The following is an 18,886-nucleotide window of genomic DNA, read 5'->3' as shown; positions in this document are numbered from 1 at the left end:
CAGGATCGATTGCATGTGCTATAATATTTGTCATTTCTAAATTTTTCCAAATGCCCAGAGGCATTAAGAAGGGAAAAGGTCTAGAATTGGATATGACTAAAATGATTAAGCAATTGTCGAGGACAATCTGAGGTTTACCAAAGATTGGTTGCTCAGGGACAGTTGGAAGTATAGTGCTAATTTTGGAAAGACCATATTGACATATTCTGAAAAGAGGCATCTCTTATTCAGAAGTGATAGTCAAAATGAGAATATGGAGTTGTCTCCATAGGTGGAAGTTATCTGTGTAAGATTAGAAAACTTAATGCAAGAAGCATGTCCAAAGCAATGTACTTTGAATATGAGACTTAGTTTCCATGGAGTTGATCTCCATTGGAATACCTTATAATGACTGTTGACAAGTCTTTGTGACTTTGTACATATTCATTACAGGAGGGTCAGTGCATATAAGTTTAAAATCTAAACAGATTTCGATAAATGATAGGAATTTGAAATTCTCACATTTTTCGATAAGGATTTGGGAGTGTGAAATTAGAATCATTGAAATTATGTTCAATTGGTTTATTTCACAAAGTAAGGATCATCGACAAACATAGAGTGCATACTTGGTGTATGGCAAAGCTATTGTTTAAGAAAAACATTGTGTACATGCTTGGAGCATGGGACAACTAGTGTTTTTAATTCAAGTATAAAGTTGATAAAACCGAAACAATGAATAATGAGTAATCAGTATGGTGATAAATAAAAGTGTTTATTTATATTCATAGGGTTTGATACCATATTTGATTCATTTATTCTTGTGTTTCACTTTGCATGTTTTGACTTCCAGAATAACTAAGTCGCTCTTCCTGAATGATTAAGTTATTCAAACCATCCACAGTCGGTCATATGTTGGAAGTAGATATGAATCAAGACTGTCATGGGTTGGTTTGTAGAGGTCCAAGTTGGTGGACAAAGTGGTGCTACAACACTCATGAGTGCTCATAAGTTATGAGTATTGGATTCAACCCACGCTCATTTGAATCACTTCATGGATTTTATCACGAGTGATCATGAGACGATATCTTATATTCTTAAAACCTAGAGATATGAGTTGTTACTATGAGTTGGTTATACATTGATTGCACGAAAACGCATTGGTAACTCGATGTTATAAAACGTGCCTTTGTGTATGATTCAACAAGTAGTAGAACAAGCCATATGAGTCGAAGTTTATCCATTCCTTTTACCTTCGGGATAAAAGCGATATCCGTGGGCCCCTCGATGATTTAGCGATGACACATGTGAGTGCTTGGCCAAGCCAGGACTGATTTGATTTGTTCAATCAGTCAGTCATCATAAATCGAAAATCGGGAAACAACAAATGGACAGAGAGAATGATTATAATCCATGTCTCAGTCCATATGATATCTAGAATGGATGAATATATGATCCCTTATCTAATGGACAAGTCATTGACAAGGTCAGAGTTCGACAGCGGCTTTAAGAGCTACGATTGCCAGTTAGGTTTTGAAGTCATACTCAATAATAGTTTTAGACTTATCCAAGTGGGAAACTGTTGGATTAATGTCTAAGTCCATAACTATATTTGGTATGTACTTGACCCGACCCGGCATGGTCCATTTGGGTTGCACTTCACCGGCACAATTTATATGGATAGTCTTTTGAGAATAGTATATTTATGATTTATATTAATATATTATAAGTTCTAATATATTAATATGGAATCATATTATTTAATTAGTATTGATCAAGAATTAATTTAGAATTAATTAAGTGATCAAAAAGAACTAATTAAATATGGACTCTTATATATATGGAATGGGCCAAGTTCATTTAGGTTGGGCTAAGCTTTCATGGATGGTCCATGGAGCTTTTAACCCATGGATCCTATGTAAATGAAAGGTCATGGGTATTAGGGTTTACATGGATGTAACCCTAATCCTCCATAATATATAAAGGGGTCCTTGGCTCACAAAATTGGCACAAGTGTGTGAAAATAAGAGTGGGCCGATTTTAGTGTGCATACATATTCTCTAAAGTTCTTCCAAGGTGTTTTGGTGATTTGTGATTCCATTTGAGGCTTCCACACTATTGGGGCTAAGCTCTTAAAGCTTGAAGACATCAAGCTACATCAAAAGGTATGTCATCTAACTAGAACTTTGTAGTATAGGTGCTTCATAATATGCTAGTTAGGATGAAACCTTGGAATAGTTAATATTTGCATGTATAATAGTGAAAACATAGATCCAAGGTTTATAGGGTTGCATGTACACCATAGGAGTGTTAGAATGCTCAAAACCCAACATATACATGAAACATAACATAAACATCACCATGCATTAATACATTACAACCGTTATTGTTCACATCAAGTACATTGTTTACCTTACATAATCCAAAACATAAATTGTTTATCGTTTGACATCACACAAAAGACGTTCAGAAACACGCTTGGTAATTCTTCATTCTAACGGTTACCTGAGAACACAAGTTATTTTGAAAATGGTCAACATATATAATGTTGGTGAGTTCATAAGCAGGTTTGATGTGAAAAAGTTTTGTATCGTTTATAAAACCCAGGAAAATCCGATATTTTCTGAAACAAAAACTGTTTGCAAAAAAAAGGGTGATGATCCATAAGTATACGTGTGCATGATTTCAAAACATGTAAAAGTGATATGCCTTTCATACTAGTTTCTTGTATTATAGTTGTTGTAAGTAAAAGTGAATAATGTTGTTCTCCCGGAAAACCCGATGTTTTCCGATATAAAGAGTATGATAGTCTTGTATTATTGTATCGTCACAGCGTATGAATATGATTTCCCATGATTACTTAGGTGGTAATGGATCTCTATGTGAGTCGTTATAACCATGCATAATAATGACTATTTCGCCTGTCTTGGCATTTTATCAAATGCCGGTTTTGAATTAAGATTTTGTCACCCTAGACTGGCCGAGTCTAACTGTAGCGAACAGCTCAGGTGTGGGGGAGTCACCCCCGTATAGATCTATACACAAACTCTCGCTCTCCCTCCATGAGACTTTGATTATAACTACAGGCTACGACCGAACACTCGTTGGTGTCGACCGGTATTTCTCACTAAATCCCAATTATTACCCCATGAATATGTATAACGTTACGTGTATTCTGAATTTCTAAACCGTTTGATAGATCCATGAATACGAATGAATAAAGCCCAACGAACACGAAAAAAAAAGACAACTGGGGCCCATTAATCATGTAAGTTATTTCCAGGCTGTTGGGTATGTGACGGACACGTTATAGTCCATGAAGCATATGATAATTTATTTGGACCATATTAGCAATGCAAATGGGCCACTAAGGCCCAATAGCATATAAAAGCTATTAAGGGTCCATTAGGCATGTAATTGGATCACCGGAAGCCCAATAAACATGTTTTGATTATATTGGGCCCAATAATCAGGAAATTGGGTCACAAAGGCGCAATAAGCACGATAGGAAATGTTAGGCCCAATCATTGTATCGTTTAGCTGTTTATCGATGTAAGTTTGTAATATAAGAGTTGTTGTGTACCTAGTGTTTACTTACAACGTTAAAAAGGTTGGACGATTGATTTATAACGACACTTTGGTTGTACATATGTATATATATACTTTTAAAACCACACGTTATAGATTTAATATCTTTGGCCCAATTGTTTAAACGTTATCATATTTGACCCAAAATATTGATTTGACCATTTCAGCCCCTTTTTCACATAAAGTTACAATTTCAGCCCTTTCTTAGTAAAAATGACATTTTTAGTCTCTTTTGATCATTTTTGACATTTTTGGTCCTTAAATCATTTTTGTTGACATTTTCGGCCCAAACATAATTTATTTTACAATTTCAGCACCAAAATACAATGTTTGACATTTTCAGCCCTTATTTGTAAAAAGTTTACACTTTTGGCCCAAATTCCGTAAGTTTTACAATTTTGGCCCAAAATCCAAAAAGTTTGCATTTTTAGTCCAAATTTGCACTAAAGTCGTTTTCAGCCCATGAAATAGTTTATTTATGTTTTAGACTCATATTTTGATAAATTTACAACTTCAGCCGCCAAAAATCTTTATTTTTCACAACTTTGGGCCCAAAAACCGTGAGGTCCAAATCTTAAGCCCAATAAGCATAAATTTATGTTTTTAGCCCCTTGAGAAGTATTATTTCCATAAAAATCAGATTTTATATAAATAAATACCATTTTGTCCTTATAAAACCTAAAAACATCATCTTTTAACCAAATCTTTGTTATTTTGCAAAAATGACACATATAGAAATCTTTGGCTTTGTTTTTCACTTCTTAAACATAAGGACTCTTGGATCTTTGAAGTATGTTGTTTATTATGTTTTTGTTTATGAATCTTTCACTCTTTTAGCTATAAATCTCGAGATCTAACAATTATTATCACATTTTAGCAACACAAACCAAAGGAATCACATATAACATGCATACACACATAGATCAACACATATCACTTGTATTCTCCCCCCAAAAACAAGTAAAAACCGAAAACAAGGGGGTATGAACTCACCTTGCTTAGTTGTTCACGGTTTTGAAGAAGAAATGGAAGAGGTTGAGGTGATTCTCGGCCCTAGCAAGCTTCTTGAGAAATCTTTGGGCTTAGATGGGTTCTAAGAAGCATGATCATGAATTTGAATGAATTAAGAGAAGATTTTTGATAAGATATAGTAGTTAACCCATGGATTCAAGTAAAAACTTACCAAGGATTTGTGATATGAGTGAAGAATCTTCTTGGAATGCTTGCAAATCTCGAAATTTTGATGGAAGAATGAAGGTGCTCTTGAGAGAATTTTGGAAGTATTTGGAAGTGAATTAAGTGTGTGTGTGTTGATGCTCTCGGCCGAGAGTAAAACAAGAAGAGAGGAGAAAAGTAGTGAGGTGATAGATGTATGGAGATATGAGAAGTTGCATGGATATATGTTGAGTATAATGTTTGGTTATCCTACATGTAAAAATGAGGTGGCATGGTTTAATCTTTCATTCTTTTTTTTATACTTGGGCCGAAATGGGCTAAAGAAAGGAGGTAAATTAATTTGGCCCACTTCTTATCTTGGTTCGAAATTATGAGGTCCATAGAGAAGTTTTCGGCTCATTGGGCCTTTAGGGTAGTTCACGGCCCAATTTTGTATAAAAGAATGGATTTATGGTCCATGAAAGCTAATTGAATCAATTATGGCCCAATAAGGCCCATTAAGGTAAACCAAATCATTTTGGATCCATTATGGCCCAAAATGTTAAGTTTCATGGAAGTGGGTCCAATTAGAGCCCATTTAAGGGTTCTAGGCCCAAAACACTTAGATTGGAGACTTATTGGTCCATTAGGCCCAATAAGGGAATCCTAGTCCATAATGGACTTAAACCGGGATTTTTAGGGTCTCCAATCTTTCGTTGACCATTGGGAGTGTTTGTATTGAGTTTTGCTATTTCATTTGGATTTTTAATGGAAGTTTGTGGTCATTGAATATTCTCAAATCATGTTTTCAAGTCATGGTTACAATTGTTGTCATTGATAATGCTTACATAAGGATAGAGTTTCCTAGCCAAATTTGCTAGTTGTGACAAAACATGCCAACATTTTCGTTGCCAAAGTCTAAAACCCTAAAGTATACTATTCATAATTACTATTTAAACATATAGACTATTTCTATAAAAAAGAATGCACATGGACCTTTTCTTTAGATTACGGGGACAATTTTTGTAATTTATTTTATAAATAGGGTTCAAACATGCCAACATACTAAATTATTGTGGCCAAAGCCTAAAACCCCATAGTATACTATTCACAAGGCACTTGCTTTTTATTATATATAATAATTTACCCATTCGTCTCTCGAATTTCTTGTTGGATTACATATCTTTCCTGGCAAATAGTAGTCACATGCCTTTAAGTTTATGTCAAACATCACGGTTGTGTCAACGACGCTCCTCAATTGCTTGCAATAGCACTTGCATTTCAGCCAGTTGTGCATCAAACTGTAATGTTGCTTCCAATCTTGCTTTCTCCAACTCTTTCTTAATCTTGTTATGCATAGGACATGTCAAAACTTAACTAATAAAAACAACTAACATCAACAAAAAGTTGAAAAAAATTGCAATTATTTCACAAGACATATGCGTTGCTCATAATTAAAACCATCTTAAATGATGCATGTAAACTTTTAGTGCCAAGTACCAAGTGCTCTTTCCTGAAATATCATCCATTCCTTCTTCCAAACGATTATAATCTTAAAAATATTTAATACACTTTGATCATCATCAATACGTCGCCTTTTATACTCGATTTCTTTACCAATCATGGAGAAAAGTGTTGATGATTCCATTATCATCAATATGTTTTAGTCTAGTGTAGTATGAATAATAAACCGAGTTTCTTTTATCTATTTTATGTGGTTGTATGTGCGGGTTGCGCATTCAGATAGTTAATAAAGACTTGGGAATATGGGGTCTGAGCGCAACGTTGCCCCCTTAGGGGGTTCCAATAGGCATAGCTCCTGGCGGATTATATAATTTTTCCTACCAAAATCCCAAAGTTGCATCTGTGACATCCCCATTTTTATGGCTCAAAAGGCCTTTGATTTATACTTATTTTAAAAATAGAGTAGTGTAGACTTTGTCCCATAAAAGTATTTCCGAAGAAATGTTTTTCACTGATTATTAAAACTTGGGAGCTCATAATTGATACAAGAAACATAAGCATAAACCTAATCATTACAGACCTTACAATATATTTTATACTATGGCGTATATTTCCTCCCATCTTTCATCAGGTTCGAACATTATTATCTTTGTACTGCTTCCTGTGATACAAAGAATCTTAGTGGGTCAAGTTGGGAAACCTGGTGAGTACATAGGGTTATCAACTCATAATAATATAGTCAATTTGTTTAATTATCTATTTCGTGTCAAACAATTGACCTGATTACTCATTCCCATTGTCTTCTTTTTTCATCTATGGAGTCCTATCTTAAGGACTATCATTGTAATTATCATGGTTGTCATCTATATTCTATTAGATGACTACATCGTTAGTACAATAGTAATAGTTCCTACATCGTTAGTACAACCAGTCCCTATATCGTTAGTATAATAGTATCAATTCCTAGATCGTTAGTACAATAGTACTATTAAAGTCGTGATATCCTATCATTATTTGCATCTTTCATCGTACTATGTCATCTTATCATTTTTACATTTTATTACCCAATGTATTATATTCATAAAAATACATATACGTCATAAATCATATAAATTTATCTTTATATCATTTCATATAATACAGAACATCTGTACACATAGGCACATATAACATTCAATTATCTAAATAATTCATATATGTGTGGAAGATGAAAGTAACTATGCACTCACTTGTTAAAAGTGGATGACTGGAAAGTTGGGTAGCGCTCGCTTCAATACTTAGCTTTTCCTTTGATGTGACCTAGGTTCATATCACTAAGTCTTAGTCTTATATTCCTGGCGACTAATGATAGTCTAGATTCCTCACTAATTTCAATGTCTACATCAAGATCTATCAAGTAAGGAACAACAAGGTAGGATCATATCAGAGGTAGGATTTGTTTGGTATACAGAGTCTACTCTTTGGAAATTCCACTTTCAACACCTCACTAAATCCAGCCTAGACATCATTCTCGTAAGTAGATCAATTGCTATAATGACTTGGAATCACTGATAAATCTTATTTATAGGTTCATAATAACGACTATGAACATAAATGTAAGTTACACTTGAAATAAAATAAGTGTAGCTTAACTTACAGAGATTTTAGTGAAAACCGGGAAATCGTGTGGACATAACTCTGTCCCGGGAGCTTCTATTCTCCGACTTTCTGACGTTGCAGGGCCTCGCTAAAGTAGTCGGAAAACTAGAGAATAAATGGGCTAGAGGTACGGAAGTATTCCAGAGGATTTGAGTGGAAATGGTGTGAGGAGAATGTTGAAAAACAAATATATATATATATATATATATATATATATATATATATATATATATATATATATATATATATATATATATATATATATATATATATATATGAGAATTTTGAGTGCGCGTCGCACACTTGGTCGGGGTGGGTGTCGTGGCTCCAGCAATCATGTGACATGTGGCAACTTCTCGGTGGTATGTCAGAGGCGTGTCGCGCACCTGCACGTCCGATTTAACATATTTTCAAAAATTCATATTTTATTCATACAACCTCCATTTTTTACGTTCTTTATATCTGGGCTTAGTTATCGACGAGATCTACAACTTTCATTTAAACTTTGTCGACTAATTTTCACTTTATTTTTAAGGTTATATTCTTAACAGACTTACACTGTTAAAGTCCATATAAAAGTCATAACTCTTTCGTACGGCATTCGTTCTCGACTGTCTTTATATTGACGGAATCATATCGTCGAGATCTTCGACTCTCGTTTAGATTGTTTTTCCTAACAATCGACCGACTTGAATTTCGGTTTCTATGTTATACAGTTGTGCTGAAAACTTCGAAAAATCATAACTTCCTTACATGAAGTCAGATTTAGACGTTCTCTATATGCACGCTCTCGGTTTAACAAATATTATGACTTTTATTTACATTACTTAGTCTAATAATCAATCTATCTAAAATTCACTTTTTACGATATGCATAGTCGTGTCGGTTTAATCGCGAAACTTCGAAAAATCATAACTTCTTCATACGAAGTTGGATTTCAGAGTTCATTATATGTACAAAATCTTTGTCACGTATACTATAACGTTGATTAAGACTTTATTCTAAATAATCTTCTATAAAGATGTCATTTTATCGTTTATTATATCTTACATGTCTAGCCCAAAGTTGTGGGTGTTATAACATTCATTAGTTAGGGCGTCGTTTCACCCTTAAAACCATTGTCTTTTTTGTATATGTAGAAGATTAGAATGTTGCACAATAGAGACAAACACAAAAAACTGCATCTTTTTCTTATCTCTACAAGTTATCTCTAGAAAAAATACAATCAATTGCAAGGTATTTTTGTGTTGAATTTGGAATAGACTTGTATTCCTATTCGATTTGTTCTTGGATTATCCCAAATCGGATTTCGTGATATCCATACAATAGGGTCGAAATCATATATTTTAGAAAATGTTCTTATATACAATCCTTATATTATCCAAGTGCTATTATTGATATTCAAAACACAAAGTAAAATTACGAATTGCATTAACAAAAAGATTAGAAGCAATGATGGCAACAAACAATACTTTCTTCAAGTAAAACTGCAGTGGAAACCAACCTCTATTAATGGCGACGAACAACTCTAGAGATTGTATTGAATGAAAGAAAAGTGACGATGTGGCCAATTAAACTACGACTTTTGTTACTTGCAAGTGCATGACTTCAAAATGACTTGAGATTAATAAAGCAATCTTAGACCGAGTATCACAATAAAGAACCTTTTTAATAAACTTTTTGCATCTAGTCATCCACACATCCACAAATCCAAAAGCTTTGTAAAACTTCATTGTAGTAATGATATTTCACAAAGCGGCTACCAATATCAACCATTCGATTTATAAAGTAAATAAATGAATTAAATAATGAAACAATTCTATTTATTGAGCTTGTAATTTACAAGCAATGTGGAAATGTTTGGAAATTAAAAGAATAATTTAAACTATCACAATAGTTCGACTTTATATAACTTATTTCACCCGATAAAGTCTTGAAAAAGCTACTATTATCAAAATTGGACACTCATATACATGATATATTTTCATAAGACCCAATGATACTACTAGATTGGAAACCACATTCTAGAAGGATTCAAATCCAAATAAAAATTGGAATAAATTACACGAATGGTCCCTATGGTTTGGGATAGTTTACGCGTTTGATCGTTAACTTATTTTTTTAACTTGGAATTTCTCTACTATTTGTTTTTGTTACGCGCTTGGTCCTTACTGTTTGTTTTTGTTATGTGTTTGGTCCCTGTCATACCTAAAATAACTATTATTTAAATAAAGAAAAATAATGGGATAGGTAAAATAAGGCGACAGGGGTGGAATTGGAGGTCTGTTTACAGTGTCGGCCCAAGCCCAGGGCATCAAGTTGTAGTGGGGCATCAATTTTTTAAAGCGTGTTATAGTATTATTGTATATTGGGTCACACACATCTATTTGGTTAGTCCAGTAAAACCATGTGAAGACATAAGGGGCAGGCGGGCAGCAGCCGATGGAGACCTAATTAGCGCCATCAAGTTCGCACAGATGCATGGCGACTCTTCAATTCTTCTTCGATCTAAAACACACGCCAACTGAAGATGAAGAACACGAGGCGTCGGGCGTCCCTTCTGGAGAATGGAGATGGACCGTTGACTACTCGATTAGAATTTAAAATCATCTCGTCTATCACTCTATGGCTATATCGATCGCTCACCAGTCATCGCTCTCTGCCTCTCTCGTCCGCTTCAGCTTTCAGCCTTCTCTCGCCCTTTCTCTCGTTAGCTTCTCCTATGTTCTTTCTTTCTGAATCGACCTCTACTACTCTAAAGCTGTAATAGTTTATCTATTGCAGTAAATCTGTTGTGTTAAAGTGAAGATTCAAAGGTGCCAAATTGGGATTGATTGAATTTGTCCTCCTGAAGTCCTAATCCTGTAATCCCAGTAAGTTTTATCTATTATTTCAAATTTCTTGCATAACCTACTTAAAGTTTCGAAAATTAAAATTTATGAAATTTCAGTTTTCTTATATAGCTTACTGCCCAGAGAAGTGAAATTTCGATCAAGGTTGCAGTCTTGTTGATCCTGAACTACACTAAGCAGTCTAAGCTTCATTAATTTTACCGGTCACGGTTGCTTCTGTGGAAAGAAGTTTTTCGAAATTGAAGTTATTGAAATCATATCTTCGAAGTATCATGACTCAAGAAAGATTAAATGGATTAGCAATTTTGAGTATTGAAAGTCAATTCCTACGAAGTCTTGATTATGATAAAATAATAGATGTTTTTGCTTCAAAAAATGCAAGGAGGCATCGTTTTAGATAAATTTTATGTATGCTTTTGTTTGTGTAACCTTGTTTTGGTTTGAATATAAAATTTATTTCATTTTTGCTATTTTTTTTAATTAAATAAAGGCATAATTTAGAATCTCGCCCCGAGCATTGAAAATCAATGGACCGGCCCTGTCTGTTTATTTTAATAAATTAAAAAATCAAAGGCAAAATAGTCTTTTTAAGTTAGACAAAGACCAAACACCTAACAAAAACAAACAGTAGGAACCTTCTGAGTTAAAAAAAATAAGTTAAAGACCAAACATACAAATTACCCTAAACCATAGGGACCATTCGTGTAATTTACTCTATAAATTGATTACAAGAAACGATCTTTACCACTATAACATGATCATAAAACTCTTGTATGGAATTATATTCTAAAATTTCGTAACACCAATACAAAATCTAATGAACAAACTCCAATTTTCATATACCAATTCCACCAACACAACCACTCTCTAGAAAACTAAAACCCAACCTATCATTCTCACTGTAATCACATCATTTCCAACAACCAATATACACAAATAACACCAACTTAAAAACATCAATGGTGTTTTCCATTTTCCCTATTCTTCAACACATCCTTCAACACAACACCGATTCTATTCGCCATGTGATGTTCCAAAAACATTTCTTTCACCCTTTCATACCCTCTCTTTCCCATTGTTAACCTTCTTTCAACATGTGTCGCCATTTTCACCATGTTTTTTGCAAGAGGAGTCACCCCTTCTTTTCCTGGAAGATGTAGAAAACCCGTTGACCCGTTGACCACAATCTCTGATGTCCCTCCTGCTGATGTTCCCTATACAAACAAGTTGATCAATAAAATTAAATTAAAATAAAAAGATTTGAGTTTAAAATTTAATTACAAAGTCATCAAATATGTTTTATTTTTTTTTGTGTGGTGTTTACCAATACGGGTAGTTGGAATGCCATTGCTTCGATTGTTATCCTCCCAAAGCACTCTCCTCGGCCCTATAAAGATTTGATTGATTTTTAAAAAAAATGCATCGATCATAAATTATTAAATTATATTGTTTAATTATAATTATAGAATTTATAATTTACAAAACCAAAAGGTTAAACATAATAATAAAAGGATGATCACTAAAATGACCAAATGAAAATTATTTGAACGTTTATGACAAAAATAAATAAAGCCCAATTTGGAAATTATTCTTTTTTGGGAAATTATTCTTGTGTTGCGAAATTCTCATGGGACCATTATTAAAACAATTTACCAAAAAACAATTTCTCCTATTCCATTGTACCCAACATCTATTCATTATTCAATACCATTTACATAATCATAAAAAAATCGTAAGTACACCATAACTCTTCAAAGCTAATTACCTGAGAATTTTGTACTAGAACATCAATGGCTGCAAGATATGGAGCAACATTTAGAGTTTTATTCACAAAATGAACTCGATGTTGAATCTTCTTCAAATTCACAAAGTTTCTAAGTTCTGTTTCAAATTTAATCTGCACACTCATATCACTTCCCACAATCACTGCATGAACTGAAGGCACTTGAAGCTTCTTTTCTTGAATTATCTGTAAGCTCTCATGAAATGAACGCAAAAATAAATCTTGACCTTTTCCACGCGAAACACCTGTAAATCGTTATCATATTGACATATAAACATATAAACATATTCGATTCATCACCTTGTTTCTATATTGAAAGGAATAAAGTTAGATTAAAGCGAAAAACTTACTATTAATAGCAGCGAAAAGTATATCTTCATTACGCACTCCAAGAGACTCTCGAACATGCTCCCTTAAAACCCTTTTTGCTACATTATCTTCTGCGACATCCATGAGCTCTTTACTGTTTCCGAGATGAACAACGTAAGTTTTTGGCATCTGAATCCTGGAAATTTAAGCATGAATTGTTAAATTAAAGAAATGGGAGAGTTTATTTTAGGTATAAAGAGAAATTAGGAAAGAGAAAAGAGCTTACTTTAATCGTTCTTGAGTTCTGTTTTTCCAATATTCAGCTGTAACGTAGGAATCAATCATAGACCCAGCTACCATTGGTAAATGTTTGACGTAATCCAATTTGAAGTAATGACCTCGCATTTCATGAATCCACCATAGCACTTTTGGGAGAATTTGAGGGACGTTTTTATTCAGAACAGCGTCTAGCCATTTTCCGGCGACGGCAGTGTTTAAAACAACCAAATCGGCTTTAATGGCGGTGTTTATAGCTTCTTGACCTTTAGCAGAGAAGACCTGTACTCCACGATCCAGCATCTTGTTCTCCAAACTGTAAATTACCTCATCTTTCCCCGGTGGCTTTTGAAGCGTTATCCAACAAACTTCAGCACCAACACCTCGCAATAGAAACGCTAGTTCCATTAATAGCAATGGACCACCTGAAACACAAATCAACAAATTGAAAAGGGGATCAAAGGAATCAGAATGTCGATTACATCATTTCTCACTAATGGAATGAAGAATTGAAGAGTTACCAGAAAGAGAGAGTTCATGAGAAACGAGAAGAACAAGCTTCGACTTCATGAAACTGAGAGGATTCGCTACTTTGACTTTAGGCGGAGGCGACGCCTTCGGATTCACCGTCGATTGAAACCGTTTACCTGCAGCAGGGACATCAAAGAGACGGCGATCACATGAGGAATCATAAGCGGCCCTGATAATAAACGCCACCGCCGTCGAGATGGATAGCAAGGCTAGCAGAACCAGAAACCATCGCTTCTTCTTGTGGAAGAAGAATGTTGAGGATCCCGTGGACTGCTTCGCCATGGTTAGGGTCTGTGAAAGTGGGTGTGACTATTTTAGATGATCCAAGTCTCGGCATTGATCTAGGGTTCCTTGAAATCTTGTCATGCGCATCTGATCGACCTATAGAGAGATGGACACTTGTAACGATTGCTGAAAAGGCAGAGCTTGAAAATTGAAATCTTTCCGGAGAGATTGAAATGGAAATTTGTGAATGGAATATTGATCTGTGGGTAATATGCGAGAGCCGACCATGAAAAAGCTTCGAGCTTTGGGTCCGCCGAATTGTGTTACCAAAAAGTGACATCTTTTGTGGTAGACGTTACAATAATAAAGTCCTTAATATTTTCAAATTTTATATTATTATAACCAGTAAAAAAAGCCTAGCTTCGTTTCGGATTTTTTTTTTTTTTTTTTTACTTTTATTTTAAAATAAACCAAAGTTTTGGGTCTTTAAATTCATCAATTAAAATACAAACGGCGAACAAAGCCACTACAAATTCAATACTTAATACATCGAAACCAAAAAAAAAAAAAAAAAACATATGTTAGAGTATAATGAGTATTATGCCAAAAGTGTCATTTTAAAAAAAAATTATTTATTTAGATAGGATTGAAAAGTCAAAAGGAGGACCAAAAATGTAACCTTTACAAAGTGGTGTGGTCAAAATCCAAAAAAATAAATAAAACTTTACTATTTCCTAAAGGTTTATGTATTACTATATAAAAGAAAAAGGGCCAAAAGTGTAGCCTTTACAAAGTGGTGTGGTCAAAACCCAATAGAATGAAAATATAAAAATTGTGAAATTCAACAAAATCAAACAATGAGGGACCAAAACAGTCAATTTCTGAAACTATTGTGGCCAAACTCCTAAGCACATCAACTTTTCTATTCGTTAACTCTCTATGCTTTAATATGTAGTATTAATTTGTGTATTAATATTAATATATAAAAGAAGAATGATCAAAAGTATAATCTTTACAAAATGGTGTGGTCAAAATTCAAATGAATAAAAGAAAAAAATAGTGAAATTCAACAAAACCAAACAACATGGGACCAGAACAGTCAATTTTGGAAACTATGGCCAAACTCCCAAAAACATCATTTTCCTTAAGTCCATATGTTTTAATATATACACTTATTTGTAGAGTTTTTTTTTAAGGGGAGGTCACTTTTATTTGTAGAGTATTAATTAAAAAGTTCTTTAAAGAATTTAGGGGGTAATTTCAAGACTTTCTTAAAATTATAGAGTTTTTTTTTGTTTACACTTATATTTAGGGTTATGCTATAAATACTCCCTTAACTGATTTTACCCCCCCTAACATCAATCTAATCAACCTTTTAACTGATTTTACCCCCCTTAATGCCCACTCCCGTTATTATGTCTAATAACACCTAATAACACCAATGAACACCGCCCCCCCTCCCATGTTATTCCATGTTAAAGTCATCCTCGTTGCTTCCCGTTACCACCATAACATCTCTTAACGCCATTTCCTTTTTTTTCTCCTAGTAACGTGTGTGGGGCGTTGCCCACACCCACCACTCTAACTGATTTTACCCCCCTACCATCAATCTAATCAACCTTTTACATTTGATTTGACATCATTTTTTTTCTTTTTCTTTTTCTTTTTCTTTTTCTTGTTTTTTTCCTTTTTGTTTTTTTTGTTGTTTTTCTTTTATTAATAATAATAATAATAATAATAATACTATTATTATTATTATTATTATTATTATAAATTTCGATATCATATAAAATTCGGACAACATTTTAAAATCCGGACAACATTATAAATTTGGACGACATTATAAAATTTCAACGACTATATAAAATGGAACAAAAGTAAAGTTTGTTTTCAATCCGCATAACGCACCATGCAAATGTAATAACGAACCAATTTATGTCGTCCAAATTTATAATGTCGTACGAATTTTAAAATTTCACCTGAATTTATAATGTCATCAGATTTTAAAAACCGATTTATAAAATATAAATTAAAAAAGAATTAAAAACCGATTTTATTTAGTCGTTCGAATTTATAATGTCATCCGATATATAAAATGTTGTTCGAAATTTATAATAATAATAATAATAATAATAATAATAATAATAATAGTAGTATATAATAAAAAATAATTTAAAACCGATTTTATATAGCCGTTCGAATTTTATAACGTTGTCTGAATTATAAAATTTTGTTCGAAATTTATAATAATAATAATAATAATAATTAAAAACAACAAAAAAACAAAATATGAAAAAAAACAAAACAAAAAACAACAAAAGACAAAAAATCAAATCAAATGGTGGAATTGGAAAATGGAGGGGATACTTATAGAAAACCCCTATATTTAGAAGGTTTTTTTAACATTTATGCTCAAATAGACAAAAATTGGGGGTCAATTTCTAAATTTAGTCATAATTTTTTTTTCCAGATATAGACATAAAATTCTTTAGGAATCCTCTCTCAAGGATCCTACTATGTCATAAAATAAAATATCACTTTAAAGTGTCATTTATATGGATCTATTTCATCACATCCATTGATGTTGAACGACATATTCAAACTTTTGATACCCGTTGTTCCAAAACTTGCTTTAATCATATAATGACTTTACTACTCGCACATTTTGTTGCTTTCCCTCGGGTAAGATAACTGCTTGGCAGTTCCATGTATATTTATACTTCTAAAACTTTGTTTAGAAGTTTTAGTTTCATATCAGAATGATATACTTCCAAATTTCGAGAAGTTACAACCACATATAATGATTAGAGCATACAAATAAAATTAATCAAGACATTCTTATGTTTGTAATCCAAACATATATTTCAAATATGTCATTAGCTCTTACTTCTCATTTGGAAACTCACTAAATCGTAATGATTTCTCAAACTTAATAGTTCAAACGATAGAACCATTATTAGTTTTTACAACTTAATCCAATATGATCTTTTAAGAAGTGATCATTTGATTCTAAACTTATAATAATCATATTTCCATTCATAGTCCTTTCAACTTCATATTGAATATCTTAATATCCACTGAAACTTTTATCTTGTATTGATGAATTCCAACCAATATTAGTCGATTTAATGGAAATATCTTCTTGGAATATAGAAGTAACATTTGATTCTAAATTTCCAAACAAGAAATCAGTACATATTTCTGTTGAAATCATAGACCATTATGTTATAACTGATTCTCATATTCTTTGGATCTATATGCTTTCATTTTCCTCTTGAAAGTTCATTTATAGCCTAGTGGTTTACATACTAGAGGTATATCCACTAGCTCTCATGTGTGATTTGGCAAGATAGAATCCATTTCACTTTTAATTGCCTCTTTTGATTGAGGTCTTTCAGAGAAAGGGAATTCCTTCTTGAAAGTTTGAGGTTCTCTTTCAACCATATACATGCAGAAATCATCTCCAAATGATTTCTCACTTGTACCCTTTTACTCCATCATGATCTATTTCTTCCTCCATTTCTTCTTCATGAGAGTATTCTTTATGCCCAATTATTTTGGAGTACTTATAAAAACATAAAAAGCACATTTGCGTTTGTCGATTCTATTAGCATGCCTTTATAAATCTCCAACATTTTAGAGTCATATAGAGGAATACAATAAGAACTACTATTGTTTTGTGCATAACCAATAAAGATGCAACCAACAATCTAGTGTCCAATCCTTACAACCTTGGGGTTAGGTATAAAACCTTTGCGAGACACCCCCACATTTGAATGTATTTGTAAGATTGTTTTATATCTGACCATAACTTGTATGGTGTTTTATTCGTTTTCTTTTGGGGTACCTTATTTAAAAGGTAGTTAGCTTATAAGATAGCTACCCCCACATTCACCGGGGAAAGCATAACTTATCAACATGACATATCTTTTAAGATACGAATTTCCTTTCTGTGACACAATTCTTCAAATGGTGATATATTCACATACACAAGCAGTTTTTAGTACTTTTAATCTTTTCGTTGAATTGATTGTCAACTTCAGTTTTATACACTTTAAACTTGCATATTGTGTAATCTTTACTTTTAAGTAAATTTACATAGCAAAGTTTAGTGTAATCGTCAATAAAAGTGGGAAAGTACTTATTTCCACATTTACATGAATTCGACTTCTTATCACACACATTTGTGTGAATCAATCCTAAGGGTTTAGTTTTCCTCTCAATGGACTTGAATGTTTGGTGTATTAACTTTGATTCAACACATATGCTGCATCAATATTTTGACTTATATGAAAGTGAGGTATGTTTTCAAGTTTGATTAACCGTCTTAATGTGTCAATATTAACATGTCCAAATCTAGCATGTCACACATTAGAAATTTAAGCAAGTAAGCGGAAGAGTTATCAAACTCATTGATATTAGGCTCATTAGCCAATATATGGAATTTAAACATTCTACCATCCGCATAACACTTACCTATAAACATACCATTTTAAGTTAGTACAAACTTATTGGACTCAAACACCAAACAAAAATCCATTTTTGTTCAACAACCATCCAAACACTAAGTTCTTCCTAATCAATGGAGCATACAACACATCATTAAGTGTTAGCTCTTTTCTACGTGATACCATTTCTGGAATGTTTTAAACACCAAAGTTAAATGTTTAGAATCACAATTTCAAGAATAATTTTTTTTTTGCCTCAACTTGGACAACCGTATAATTATTGGGTCACTCCCTCTTTGAGCACACATGGCATGTAGCACCCATATCAATCCATCACTCAATGGACTTAGCATCCATAGAGTTTACTTCGGAAATCGTTCCACTTTGGATGGTGATATTTCTGAAATCATTTATACCCTAAATATAAATGTTTAGAATTCTAATTTCTAGAAAATATGTTTTCCTCTTGCTTGGACAAAACTCAACATAATTAAAAATCTTTATTTGAACAATTAGGAAACTTGATTTCTGATGCAGAAATTCTAAAATTTGATTTCTCATGCAGAAAAATTGATGCATAAATTATGATATCGGAAAATCTGATGTTTTCTTTCATCAAAACTATTTAAAATGTGATGTTT

General features: G+C 33.0%; 2 protein-coding genes across 3 annotated transcripts; one reads left to right on the top strand and one right to left on the bottom strand.

Moving 5' to 3' along the window:
- The first annotated feature begins 9,276 nt into the window (after nucleotides 1-9,276).
- Nucleotides 9,277-10,989, top strand: LOC145164234 (uncharacterized). The gene is made up of 2 exons (XM_079082957.1): nucleotides 9,277-9,302; nucleotides 10,854-10,989. The coding sequence occupies exons 1-2, from the start codon at nucleotides 9,277-9,279 to the stop codon at nucleotides 10,987-10,989; spliced, it is 162 nt and encodes a 53-aa protein (XP_078939083.1).
- A 439-nt stretch (nucleotides 10,990-11,428) lies between these two features.
- LOC145166780 (uncharacterized) lies at nucleotides 11,429-14,126 on the bottom strand. Of its 2 annotated transcripts, XM_079085820.1 has the most exons (6): nucleotides 13,563-14,126; nucleotides 13,052-13,466; nucleotides 12,807-12,961; nucleotides 12,439-12,701; nucleotides 11,998-12,060; nucleotides 11,429-11,887 (listed from the first exon to the last, which is right to left on the bottom strand). In XM_079085820.1, the coding sequence occupies exons 1-6, from the start codon at nucleotides 13,852-13,854 to the stop codon at nucleotides 11,630-11,632; spliced, it is 1,446 nt and encodes a 481-aa protein (XP_078941946.1). In that variant the 5' UTR covers nucleotides 13,855-14,126; the 3' UTR covers nucleotides 11,429-11,629. The 2 variants fall into 2 exon arrangements, with proteins under 2 accessions (XP_078941946.1, XP_078941947.1); XM_079085821.1 differs by lacking the exon at nucleotides 11,998-12,060.
- Nucleotides 14,127-18,886: the final 4,760 nt, after the last annotated feature.

This window comes from Lactuca virosa, chromosome 3 (assembly GCF_052849685.1).
Source record: "Lactuca virosa cultivar CGN04683 chromosome 3, Lactuca_virosa_CGN04683_v6, whole genome shotgun sequence".
NCBI classification, from domain to species: Eukaryota; Viridiplantae; Streptophyta; class Magnoliopsida; order Asterales; family Asteraceae; genus Lactuca; species Lactuca virosa.
This window is presented reverse-complemented; position numbering and strand designations above follow the sequence as displayed.